Genomic DNA, 13,874 nt, shown 5'->3' with positions numbered 1-13,874 from the left:
CGGAGCGAGTGAAAAGGGGGCGGGCAGTGTTGTTACGCAACGGACGACTATTTTTTTTGTTACATAATAGCGTCTGATTCTCCTTATTTGATTATTATAATGGGAGAAAACGTGGGAAACGCGTGACATATAGTGCATAAATAACACAACTCAATTTAGTTAATTTAAAGATAAAACTAATAATTAAACCAACTTTGAGAACAGAAACTCGGGACATATTTGAAAAAAAATTGAAAAAAAACGAATGTTTAATATAGAATTATTTATCTTATAAAATGTTAAATTGACAGGGGGAAAATTTTCAAGAAAAAAACAGCCTTCCTACTCCTTATTATTAACTTACATCTTAGCATACATACGAAACAAAACCTTATTGAGAGCCTTGCTTTTTAAAAAATAAAATTATGCTGAATGTTACAGACACCCTGGATTTTCTTTGATATTGCCTTTTCTTACCATTAATTGCACCTTTTTAAAATAATGCTAAAGAAAATACCTTCTAATTCATTCATCCATTCTGTAGTAAAAACAGACACTTTGAGCAAAGTAGACTTGTACTCATACCAATACACTGTCTAGCATCCCACTTGCTGTATGAAATCAAACACTTTACTAATTTGGGGTTGCTGATGTCAAAATTCATACTCAATTTGCTCTACAGTCATGTTATTTCACAAGTGGCAATTGTAAATACGATATGAAAAGATGGGTTTTTTTCTATTTATATGCTCCACTACATCCAAACATTGACGAAACATCAACGATTTAATGAAAAGGGCATACTTTGTTCATGTTTTGGATGACAGTGGGTGATCAAGACAAGCCATAGGCATCTCATTCAGTTTGCAGGGTGTGTGTCAAGAGGGAAAGAGAAAAGACTTGTGTTTTGGTATTCCAGTCTAATCAAGGGAGCCACAAAAACACTTTGACAACTGCCACTTCAGTTTAATCAATATATTTCTAGATACAGTTCCAAAACAAAATAATTTATTGTTTACCTTAACCAGGCATCAGTAATGAGACCTGTACATCCTCCAGATTAAATACCACCTCACATTTTTACTGGCTCAGGTAATGAGAGGGAAGAGTCTGATGGGGTTTTTCTTTTCTCCAGAGCCACAACATTCTAATGATTTTGAAGATTCTAGTAGCTTATTTGTTGCCTGGTCATTTTGTACATACATGTACAAGATTTTAATCTGCTGAAGGAAGCAGCTGCGTTACTTTGGTCTAGCATCAACTGAGAGGTCAAAAGCCATCTTAAAGTGTATCCTACTGTATAATAGCCATTATGGTCAATTGGTCATTCTGTGCAATTAAAAGAAGGCTATGCAAATATACAAATTGTGTTGGAGAAGCTGAAATACAATGAGCGCAAACAGGTCATAAGCGAAGAAAAATTGATTTGCTTTTTTGTGACAAAACTATGAGACTGAATATTTTTATAGGCATTTTTAACTGAATTGAACAAGGTAATAATGTTTTTTCTGGAAATCAGCAAATATTTTATATTTTGATGCAGGGCAGCAATAATCACCCAGTGTGTTTAAGTACTCATGCAGAGTAAATATAGTTCACAACAATGCAAACCATGATTTAACAGCTTACAGATGAAGATGCAATATAAACTTCTAACCAGGCAATTTAAAAAAAAAAAGGGGTCACTATTAATGTCTTTTTCAGCTAATCTAATAAATGATTCTACAAAATCTCAAATCTTATAAAAAGTTCCCATACTCAGTTTTCAAATTCCCAAAAGCAACACACTTTTTCAGCATTTTATTGATCAATTCCAATACTTAAAAATATATATGCTGGTCTTTGAATATTTGTTATGGAGGGAGTCAAGGTAGCTGTTGCAACATACTATGAATATTATTTAAGGTCAGTAAATTGCTCAGTCAGCATCCACCATACCTCGAACCCACGTACGCTCCATGTGGAACATGGGGGTAGCTGAATGGTTTGATGAGTAGGAAAATGATGCGAGTCACATGCTGTGGGGGTTTTGTAGTCATTAGATTTCAAATCCTCTGTGACTTGTCCTAAATCACCTATGAGTGATTTAGGACCAACAAGGCTATGCTCTCAACCACCATCATCAAAACACAACATGAGGGAAAATATTTTGGAGGCACGTTTAGTCCCTTCAGTAGATTTCCAGAGATTTGCAGGCAGCATGCCAGTATATATTGAAGCAGTCCAACACCTTATGAAGACAAATTAATTGAGATTGAGCTATATTATCTCAGTGTTTCTACCAGTTTGTATTTGGAAAGTCATGGAAAGATTCCTGAAATGGTTCACATAATGCAAAAGAAGAACATTGAAGAAAAAAAAATAAATCAGGGTTTATTTCAAAAAGGGTACCGGTATTCCTTCACAGCCTGATGACATATTCACACATTAATTTCATTTTTACTGAAATAAGCAAGTTTATGGATATTTTGTTGAAAAAGTCTAAGAAACCACTGCAAGAATAGCTAACAAGCTTTACGTGAATTTTTGTCAGTCACGTATGATGATATCCAAATTATGACCAAAACAGGGAATTCTGGGATTTAGACAGTTCAGATCTATGTATAATTTTACTGACAGATTAAACAAAATCTACAAAATTTACCATCAATCTCCTTCAATTACTGAAAAAATGTGTATGCAGACCAGTGTCTTCATTGGAAAAAACAACAACTTAGAATTCCAAAGTACAATGCAAAGTACAATAAATGCCATCAATATAATCCCCCTCATAATTATACAGATACTTTGAATAGATCAGCATTCTTGTGGAAGTACTGCAAACACCAACGTCAAGCCCGCTGGATTCAAAGAAGGATGCCCATAAGAAAAGTTGGTGTCAGATCCCACACCTGATCTTTCAAAAATGTTTCAATCAGACATGAAAATACAAACACAGTCTCAAAATTGTTTAAAGTTTAATTTAGGTGGGGAAAAAACCTGCCAACTCCAGCATACAATAACGGTTATTACATTCCCTTCGCTCTGCACAACAAACAGTAAACCATCATTTAAAGAATATAAACATAAATACTTGTTGGTTTCACAACCATATTCTGTCTCGTTCTATGCTCCTGCTAGCATATTTGTCCAAATCAAACAGGCTTTTATAGTCCTCATTTTTTCAACACCTTCTCCAGATAACCAATAAATCTTCTCAGGTTCACTCTGATGTTATCCAGCACACACAGCTGCTGAGGGCTGTATTTGCCTTTTCCTTCTTTACGAATCTGGTAGTGGAAAAAAAAAAGAATTGTTATTCAAAGGAGAATTCACACAATGCAGTGGCGAGATAAGAAAAAAATAAAGGTGCTTCGTATATTTCCAGGGGAGAGAAAAAAAAAAAAGCATAGCTGAAAAAATATTGAGAAATTATCAAGCACACAGATCAGTAAAGATGAATTTATCTTTGGTACCTTGGTCTTGAAGACAGGCTGTAGTGCCTTCAGTGCAGGCAGCAGACTGATGTTTTTTGCAGCTGTCTCTGCCTCCTCTCCATCCGCAAACACATCAAACAAAGCATCAAGGGCTTCTCCATTTACAACGAGTTCAGGATCCTTTGTGGCAACTTGAAGCAACGCATTTCCGATCATCTGTGGAAGAAGAGGTTCTTAGAGGAAGAACAACTTTTCCAAAAGAATAAATGAGAGAAAGAGATACCTGCAGGGTTTCTGCAGTGCCCTTCTCTTTGGCTAATGTGCTGCCAGTGATGCCAAGAATGGCGACGGCGTTGACCCTCACGCTGACAACATCACAGCGGGTGGCCGTTTCGCTCAAGCTCATCAGCTGCTGGGGGGTCATACACTAGCAAAAACAAAAGCCAAACACATAGATACTGAGCTGTCAGGAACAAAAACTGTCAACAGAAGCAAGTGTGAAGTGGCAGTGGATTTTAAAGTTCAGTTCAAGGCGGAAATTTTACATTCAGGTCTGTTTTTATGCAGTTACCAAAGACGGAACTAACATATGGAGTATTATTCAACCTGTACACTCCTGTCATGTGTTCTGCAGCCATGATAACAAAGACTATATAATTAGGCACAGGGAAATGTAGAATCAAGCATTTTTATCATTTACCCTCAGCTAGCAGCTAAAAGTCGGGATACCTCGACCTCGGCTGCACAGACTTTGACCTCTTTTTGTAATCACCAAAACTGATTTAGCTGTTTATTTAAATAGTGGCGTCTTATCTACCTGTGGGATATTTTTGGAGGCAATCATCTGTAAAAGAGATCGCATGGCGCTGATGACAGCCTCTAGAAACTCCTCGTCTTTGGGAATCTCTGAAAGAAACATAGTTTCGATTTGTAGTTTCCTTTCTCACAAATGCATACTCACTTTTTTGCCTTCTTTAAATAGAAAAATAACAAATGGTACTATAATACTGCAGAAGAAGTTTTATTAATGTGAGACCTGGAGCACCAAAGACCATAGAGGAGAGATGCTGTGCTGCTTCCTGCAGGGCTGTTGCACCACCCAAAGACTCTGCATCCATGGTGGAGAGGATACTGTGGAGGCAAGTCAGTGCCCGGGATTGAACGCGCTCCATCCTAAAAAGAAGGTGAGACTTTTTATTTAAAAATTTAGAGACTTTAAAAAAAAAAAAAAATTATTTATAAATGAGAAAGAATAAAGATAGTTAAACTCAGACAGTGAAGTTCAATGGAAGAAGAGAGGAGGATTACTTTTTTATCAGGCCTCTCCAGGAGGGATTTTGATGGCACAAATTCACAGTTTCCTTTTTAGGGAACTCTGTTTTCTTCAGAACCTTAAAAACAGGAAAATATGGAATATTATGGCAGCCCTTTTACATTTGGGAGTGGCTGCGTAGGTGCATATAAACTGTATGTAAAAGTGAGTTCTCTATGAAACTGCACAAACAACGCAATCCATTCAGCCTGGGGGAGAAGATGGGTGAGGTTCACCACATAATCAATCTAATCTGAAATTTGTATTTACAGCAATGCAAGCTAAAATGACAGCTTAACAACATTCACAAGTGCGTCAAAGCTTTGATGATGAACTGGCTGAGATGTGACTGAAGAATCAGACTGTCATTTGCCTTTTGTGGTATGCTGTGGTTGATCAAAGCCCCATGAACTTCAGCTGACAAGCACAATGGAGACATCAGATTGGACACTCCATCACAAAGACCATCGGGACCCATGTCACTTTCATCACTGCTTGATTCCTCCTCCCACTCGTCATCAGAAGGGTCTGAACATGTGCACACACAGAGAGTTAATTAGAGAAATTAACAATGAAGATTTTTTTTTTTTTAATGTTCTCAAATGAGACCTTTGTGTGCATTTCTTGCTATAACAGTTTCTCCGATAGACAAACACATAGTTGGTGACTGTGTCATAGGAAATATATTTGATGAAAAGTGCCTGGGGTCAGCATGGCTGTCCGTGGCCACACCACTCACCGTCAGAGCAGCACATGTTGACGATGATCTCCAAGGACGTTTGCTGGGCTGTCAGCAAGGCCGTTGCCTCCCTCAGCTCCTCCTTCCCCCTCTGGACAAAAACAATCAGCCATGTGAGTCAACATTCTACTAAAACAATGCCTTTTAGCACTCTTATCACCCAGTCTGGGTTCAGCTGACTGCCACAAAGAAAAATAATTCTACAGATGCATTCCACTATGTCCTTCTTGCGGTGCAGTGAGCATTAAAACCCAGTTCAAGGGTGTTGCTCCTGAAGGAATAAGTGTAAAACTGTGTTTGCATGATAAATAAATGGTTTACCCCAGATGAATCTTTATACTAGTACACTAGAACAACCCAAACAACCCGCAATATTAGAGGGTATTCTGGTACGTCACCATGAATGTCACCCACAATCCTAGGGCCTCGGCTCTGACTGAGCTTAGAGGGACAGCTCTGTCTCGCCGGAGTCAGGTCTGGGGACTGTCAACTTGGTGGAAGCCACAAGTTGGTCCTCAGCTGAACCTTGTTGGGTGTCCCTAATCTGCTCCCCCCTAAACCCGACAGTTTGTCTGCCCTGTCGCTCTGGCTCACATTTCAGCGTGACTCACACACCACCTTTTCACCAGGCATTAATGTGCACCTCAAAAACAAAACAAAGAAACCCTAACAACAAAAAACTTGAAACCAAATTGAGATTAACCCTTTAAAACACCTGAGAAATGGCCCTAAACTTTGACTTATGAGTCATTAGAACCCCAACCCTAATCACTTAAAATTGGTCTAAAAAAAGCCAAATGAAAGTAAGTCAGTTTTCTTCCAGTGAAAAATGCATAATAAGAGCCATAAACTCTTCTACCCCAAATGCCCTCTGTCAAGTACTGAATGAGCCAATAGGCAGCCACCAATGGTTTTACTTTAAGGGATCATTACAGCATCATGTACACCATGTTATAATTAAACCTTAATCAAAATGATACTTTATTTTTGCAGTGGATGCTTACATTGGAATTTTGAGTTTTAAAAAGCTTTGCTTCAGGTAGAATATACTTTTTGTTCAGCATAATTGCAAACATTTGCATTTTTACAGTTGAAAACACTTGTCCACGCTCTCGTGCAAAACAGAGCGTATGCTCTGTGCTGATGAATAAATTAGAAGACAATGTGCATATAATAAAATAATACTGGTCAATATCTCAGACTATTTTACATACGAGTGGAAGAATGCAAATGGCAATACATAAGGGTTTACTGATTTCAACCTCTATGCCCAGAGGCCCACAGGCTGAAAGTACAGAATTTTAATACTAAGCAGAGCATAATTAATTCAATGCATATATAACGGATCAGACAGTTTAGAGGTATGAAACAGCCAATTCCTCAACTGTAACTGTCCTTGCTTTGGTTTTCTTAACTCTAAATGGGCCTAAGAGATTGCAAGAGTTAATACGTACAGGCAAGAGGTCAGAGAAGTCATTATCAACTTTTGCAGCTTTTCCATTCCTCTTCTGTTTAGGTGCTTCCTCCTCTTCAATCATCTCCTCCTCAGCGAGCTCTTCTGGAGCTTGGCCCTCTATGTCTGACACAGCTGGGGCGTTTCTGTGGCGAAGCTCCTCTGCTTGTCTAAGTTCAGGTATTAGCATACCTGCATCCAAATCCAGGCATTGTGATAAGGTAGCTACCACAGCGTTGACGGTCTCGGCCTGACGAGCAGCAGGCAGACTACTCTTCATGTTCCACAGCGTACCTGAGCAACACATCAGACAGAGTTCAGGCTCAGGAAGGGGTATGACACATTACAATTTACAGACTCCTGTGCTGGTCAATTTGTCTAATTGTGGTTAAGTTTAGAACAACAACAAAAAAAGACATGAAAAGGGACAAATTGTACCTGCAGCCAGTGTCCTGAGGAGAGTTTGTGTCACGCCTGGTTGAGATGACAGCAGCACATTCTCCAGGGCTCCGAGCACAGCAGTGTTCATGCTACAAAGCAGCTCTGGGTTATCCTCAGTCACAGTGTGCAAACAGTGAGCTGGGGAACACACAGAGGAGAGTGTGTTTAAAAGCTGAAACTGGGCACAAAAGCTACAAGCTAGCTTTGTTCTTGGAGTTCCTTGCTGGTGTTAGAACCAGAGGTGGGACCAAGTCATTGTTTTGCAAGTCTCAAGTAAGTCTCAAGTCTTTATCCTCAAGTCTCAAGTCAAGTCTCAAGTAATGTCAGGCAAGTCCGAGTCGAGTCTCAAGTCACTGGTGTAAAAGTCCGAGTCAAGTCACAAGTCTGAAACTTTGAATTTCAAGTCCTTTCGAGTCGTTAAAAAAAACGAAAAAAAGCATGTTGCAGTTATATGCTAAATGTAAATATTAGACCATGTAATTTTTAAATCTGTGTTTTTCTCAACACATGACAAAATAGTGAACTTAGAAAATATACACAAATTGTGAAATTGCACCTCTTTAAAATGCAGCTCAATTAAACCTAGCTCCAAGAATAATTTTCACCGACAGTTCTGAGATAAGCTGCATGTTATTCTTGGATGCGGTTGTAGGACCAGCTTTAAAATCGCATGACAAAAATATCATACATAAATAAATGATATTTTAAAAAAATATATCATTTAAAAAAAAAAAACTGCATCACCAACATAGCCTGGAAAACATTTGCTAGTTAGATGAAGTCAGCTATCTCATCGTAGCATATTTATATGCATATTTATAATTATACGGTTCTTGGAGTGAGTGCATACACTCATGAAGTTTAGTAACTTCAGGTCACTGCAACAAGCCCAGGTACAGTTTACCGACGGATGGGTACAGGACCTTGAACTGCACCGTGTAGAACGAAAGACCATCGTACGTATCATAAGTTTACCAGTCTCACAAATCGTCATCATAAATACACATTCCTTAACCGTTTATTAATAGGACCTTTGAGCTCAACGGTAATTAATTAGTAGTGGAAATAATTTCTGGTAGCGTCACAGAAATGTAGCAGTGACAATAATACTGTATGCTGTAATCGTACTGGGCAATTAGTGATACAAAAAACCTGTTTTATCCTGTGAATAAAAGTATATGTTTTTGTCAATGTACCATAATAACAGAAGCGAAACGCAATATTGTGTCAGGACAATTCACTATTTATGCACAATAAATAAAGGAGCATAGCGCGACAATTTCTGTTCAGCGCCAGACTTGCTTGTAACCTATATCACCAATTATGTTAAGAAAAATGACGCATTAACTACAACAGCAGACTGACCTTTGTGGAAATGCTTGGAGCAGACTAACCTGTGAGCTGGAGTGTTCTGGGACGTTATATTTGATCTTTGAATGGCTGCAATCCAGGCCATCCGTCGCGTCTTTGTTACTTCGGAAACATGGCTCGAACAATTTCTCCTCAATGACGTAATCCGATAACAACCGATCTCTTTACCCGTCGGCTTCCCGTGGCTGTCATGCGACCGGCTATTTGCAGTTAATTATACAACGGCTTCTTGACATTTTTGTGTTTCTTTTTATCGCTGTATAACTGATTTTAATTGAAAGCCTGCGTGCGCTAGTACCACTTGCCACGAGTTCCCAGAATCCTTTGCGGTTCTACCCGTGAATGACGTCACATTTTCAATCTCTATATAATATGCATGTTAAATTTTATATTTGGGGTAAAATATCAAGTCTTTTCAAGTAAACCGGTTCAAGTCCAATTCAAGTCCCAAGTCATTGGTGTAAAAGTCCAAGTCAAGTCACAAGTCTTAGAACATTTTTTCAAGTCAAGTCTAAAGTCATAAAATTAATGACTCGAGTCTGACTCGAGTCCAAGTCATGTGACTCGAGTCCACACCTCTGGTTAGAACCATATTAATAGCACAGATGTGTTAAGCATCCTGTCAGTACTTGTTAGAGGTGTGTCGCCTAATAAATGAAGATGGTTAGAGAACACCTACAAAATGTACACCTTTATTTAATAAAATCTCAATGTTAAATAGCAAATAAGAATAAATGCTTTAGACATACCAGCAGATATGGCTAGTTCCAGGTTGTGTGGGTGTTTCTCCAGGCACTGAACAACCACATCCAAGAGACCGGATTTGTTAAACACAGACAACGCCTGGCTGCTGCTTTCACTGAAAGACAAACAAATAATACAAAGCATGCCTAGGTCAATAAGAGTGATTTATCAGAGACGATGTCAGAAAACTAAATTCAAGGAATAAACTCACAAATATATGGGGTTTTCTGGATTTCTTTTACTTTTATGTAGTTACTAGACATAGAATACCCTCATGAGCTGATCATTAACCAACAGCAAAGGACAGGTGAATGGATGATGTTTTGGCATGTCCCCAAAGATTTTACAGTCAGACCCATAGCAAGACCTGGCTGATTATGTATGTGGCCAAACTGACCTTTCTGAGCCAATAATAATTTGTTAAAAAGCCTTCTATGAAAACAAATAAGGTCAACTTACCACAGATTCCACAGCAAGTGTACAGCTTCATTGGCTACATCCTCCACTGCATTACTTTGGTCTTTCATCGACACAATGGCACTTTCAAAGCCAGCACAGCACTGGAAAGCAAATGTGTTGCAAATGTGAACAGAACAAGTAAAACAGGTCTCAATTTTCCAATCATTCATCTGAACATATTTAGATCATTTCTGACCCTCAAAAATTTGAGAAACTTTTTATGGCTAATTTAAGTTACACAAAGGCCAACACTGAGCTTGGATTTGATGCCATTTGATTCAGTGTCCACTTATATATAACCACAACTATATTTGCTCTGAGATACAAACTAATTGCTGAGGATATTATAGCTTGATGTTGCTGTAACAGCTGCTGATGGGGAGCAACTGAAGTGATGCGGTGAGCGAAAAGCAGCGATGGAGTCTCACCTCTCTAAGCAGTGCTGTCAAAGGAGTCATGATGTCGTGCTTCACCATGTCCTCACACACCTCCTGACCTCCACATGCACTCAGATTCCTGTCAAGGGAAGACACACACAGACGCACAGTCATCAGTCACTCAGAGGAGACTCGCGGTCAGAGATGCTGTTTGTAATTGTGTGTGTGTGTGGGAGAGGAAAGCAGAGGGGTGGGGGGGAGCCGGGAGATCCACTGTGAGCAATGGTTTTGTTTTGATTTCGAGGAGACAAAATGCTATTTAGGGTTTACTGAAAGGCCTCAAATCAGACTAGAGGTTAATATCAATATGACACAGTACTGTACTCATCATGCACAGCATGGTATTACGCACAATGTACAATACTGTGCAAAAGTCTTTTCTTTTTTTGCCAATCAGTGCCTTATCAGATGGTGTTGCAAAGGGATACAATACTTTTCTGCATTTGTAATTTCACAGCCAGGACCATATTTTACAGATGACTGTACACACTCACTGCTGTACCTCCCTCCCTGTACATATTGACAATTTGAAACAAAAACATTCAAATTTATATATCCATCTATATCTATTAGACCTGTTGCCACTTATTTTCATTCCAGTTCTTGTGTGATTTGGCATGTCTTAGCCTTTTCTCCCTTAAGAATGTCTTCTTGCCAGCCAAACCTAAACTGAGACCATTTCTTATGAGACCTTAGTGAACAGGAAATTGATTAACTAAAAGGCCAGATGTACTTCTCACATCTGTACTGGATTTGTTTTATTTCTTAAGGACATCACTTTCTGATACCGTTTCATTTGCTGTAAGCCTTACACTTCTTCTGTCATCCTCACACTTCTTTTTAAATAGCTATTTGGGAATGAACTTGTTGGTGCAAAAACACTATTTTAAAAAAAAGCCTGGAAAACTATTGATCAAGCCCACTTTAAACAAAATGGCAAGCAAGGCTGTCACCTTGTAAGAAAAATTTAAAGAAATAAGGGGTGGCTCAAGACTTTTGCACTGGATAAGTACTAGAAACATTCTGTGAGGTTTAATGCAGTCGTCTCACAGCAGAAAGGTCCTTGGTTCTTCTGCCCAACTGTGAAGATTTCTGTGTGAAGTTTGGATGTTCTCCTTGTGTCTGTGTGGCTTCTCTCTGGATAATCCAGTTTCTTTCCACAGTCCAAAGACATCCACAGTAGGTTAACTTGTGATTTCTAAACTGGTTGTCTGTCTGTCTGTGTTAGCCCTATTAGACTGCTGACATGTTCAGGCTACATCTCAGCTTTCACCCCATAACACCTGGGATAGGCTCCAGTCCACTCATGACTCTGAGGTGGATAAGCAGTTAAGAAAAGGGATGCGTAGATGGGTTTAGGCAAAGCAGCTCCCTGGATAGTGTGTAGAAGTCAACAAATGCCACCCACTCAGAGGTAAACGCACTGGACTATGAGCTGTGCTATTTGTATTCTTATATGCACCTCTCTCTGTGAAGCCCGAGAAAAGTTCAGTTCTGTAACACCACACTGACTGAAGTGATTGGAAGAAAAGAGCCACAATTACATTTTCTAATGTTTTCCAGGGCTTTTGTAGACACATTTCTTAGCTTTCTGCATTTTCTGTTGCAGTATCAACAGTGCTCACTAAAAACTAGCACACAATACATGTATTATGCATATAAGCAAAAAGCATGTGTAGCTGTATGTGTAACTAAAATATATATAAGGGAGCCAAATGAAACGGCACAATGTGACTCATTTTATTTATTTATTTATTATCCAATAACACACTTTTAAAAACTGCAGAAGCATGTGACTGACAACTGACTTCCCTCTACCTGCACCTGACTTTCTTCACAGCAGGAAAAGCACTAACATTACTAATGTCAAGTAGTAATCTGGGGCACACAAATGGGAGAGAAATTAAGGCAAGTGGTCAAGCAATAAACGTCCTCACTTGCTGTAATCGAGAGAAGAAAATATTAAAAGCATTGTCTTGCTAGCATAAACAGCCTCTTCTTGATGATTCTCACTCCATCGCAAAGTATCTACATACAACTACACTGTTAACCAAAGGAGGTTTAAACAGCCAGAATGATAATGTGAGGGTCTCACACCTGCCACTGAAACAACTCTGGCAACAACCCATGCCAGGAACTGGCTCTTTGAGGTTTTCAGCAAGTTTCATTAGCTCTTCTGTTAGCAACAATTTGCTGCCCATGGAGCCTTGGGCACCCACAACTCATCATCTGTTTGCCAGTTGTGGGCCCTTTAATTTGTCACATCATCCATAACCATGGGCTGAGCTTCCACTGCTATGCTGATGATACACAGTTATCATCAGGATAACAGTCACTTCCCTCCTCTGTGCCTTGTAAACTGCCTAAAAGACATCAGAATTGGAATGTCAGCAAACTTTTTCAAATTGAACAACAATAAAAATGATCTCTTGGTTGTGGTTCCCAATTCAAAGCTCGAGAAGAGGGAGGTCTCTGGAGGTCAACAACATCAAATCTGCCTCTAAGTCTGCCTTCCAGCACTTCAAGAACACATGTCCATACTAAAACCTTTATTCTCAAACTCTGCAGCTGGCACCCTCCCTCATGCCTCATCACCTCCTACTTTAACTACGCCAATGATGTTCTGTTTTGGTCGACCATCCCTATCCTTATACCTCCACCAGAGACTGCCACTTCTCTTGTGCCCTTGCTCATACAAATCACTGCAAACTGACAACACAGAAAAGTTCAAATATGTTTTATGATGACCCCAGCACTAAAATGGCCTATTCTAGCAAAAAAAAATAGGTCACACGTGTTGATTACTTGTTAGATGACCCCAGTGATCCAGGTCTTCGTCAAGTGACAGGAACCCAGATTATTTGTTACACCCAGACTCACCTGAGAGCTCCAGTGGCAGTCTCTCTGACAGCCAGGCTCCGGTCCAGCAACATGGGACCCAGGCGCCTAACAGCATCCCTCTGGAGGAAACCCGGAATGGTCTGACTCTGCTGCACCACCCGAGAAATACTGGCACATGCAAACTCTCGCACATCAGCGCTGGGACTCTGCAACTATAGGAAACGTGTTTAAAAGCACGTGACACCAGCTATTCAAAATGTTAGAAACTGCAAAAATAGGAGCTCTTAAACTCAAAGTTAGAAACATTCGAAGAAGAAGCACTGTATATTCCTACTTTCTCAAGCAACTCCGCAGCTGGACAGCTATCATCACCATGCTCTTCCTCCTCACCGTCTCCTTCCTTCACCACAGTCACCGGCAGCCCGACCGAGTTGAACTGCGGACGTTTAAACTTAGTGGTTTTACTTTTACCCATTTCACGTGATTATTAAAGTGCGAGTTGCGCGTATAACGCGGCGTTTACTCCCCTCTTCTTTTCTCTGACACTGAGTTTGTTGCGGATCAAACACACGCTCCGGCTTCTGCCTTGTTGGAGGCCATGTGGAAGACTGTTCCCTGCCGTAAAGTGTTGGTTGCTAAGAGAAAGCACGACGCTGTCGCAAAAGCGCACAAGCTACGCATG

The 13,874-nt window shown here is 39.7% G+C and overlaps 1 protein-coding gene across 1 annotated transcript; it reads right to left on the bottom strand.

The window, feature by feature from the left end:
* Positions 1–2,326: 2,326 nt before the first annotated feature.
* heatr3 (HEAT repeat containing 3) lies at positions 2,327–13,827 on the bottom strand. The gene is made up of 15 exons (XM_085447359.1): positions 13,527–13,827; positions 13,232–13,404; positions 10,343–10,430; positions 9,915–10,015; positions 9,461–9,570; positions 7,338–7,478; positions 6,901–7,193; positions 5,447–5,537; positions 5,081–5,235; positions 4,704–4,786; positions 4,432–4,568; positions 4,213–4,301; positions 3,679–3,822; positions 3,435–3,611; positions 2,327–3,248 (listed from the first exon to the last, which is right to left on the bottom strand). Exons 1-15 carry the CDS (start codon positions 13,665–13,667, stop codon positions 3,135–3,137), a joined length of 2,037 nt encoding a protein of 678 aa, XP_085303485.1. The 5' UTR covers positions 13,668–13,827; the 3' UTR covers positions 2,327–3,134.
* Between the last annotated feature and the right edge of the window lie 47 nt (positions 13,828–13,874).

This window comes from Copadichromis virginalis, linkage group LG1, assembly GCF_057382275.1.
Source record: "Copadichromis virginalis isolate Kocher_CV1m ecotype Utaka linkage group LG1, C_Virginalis_male_GT1.1, whole genome shotgun sequence".
Classification (NCBI taxonomy): Eukaryota; Metazoa; Chordata; class Actinopteri; order Cichliformes; family Cichlidae; genus Copadichromis; species Copadichromis virginalis.
Note: the sequence above shows the minus strand (reverse complement) of the source record. Positions and strands in the feature narration are given on the sequence as shown.

What these genes read in the sequence shown, in the direction of transcription:
- heatr3 (XM_085447359.1), bottom strand. Translation starts at nt 13,667, where the DNA reads ATGGGTAAAAGTAAAACCACTAAGTTTAAACGTCCGCAGTTCAACTCG. An exon ending in CTGCGGAGTTGCTTGAGAAA is followed by an intron (nt 13,405 to 13,526) that starts GTAGGAATATAC and finishes CGTTTCCTATAG; the next exon opens with TTGCAGAGTCCCAGCGCTGA. An exon ending in GGAACTAGCCATATCTGCTG is followed by an intron (nt 7,479 to 9,460) that starts GTATGTCTAAAG and finishes TGTGTTCCCCAG; the next exon opens with CTCACTGTTTGCACACTGTG.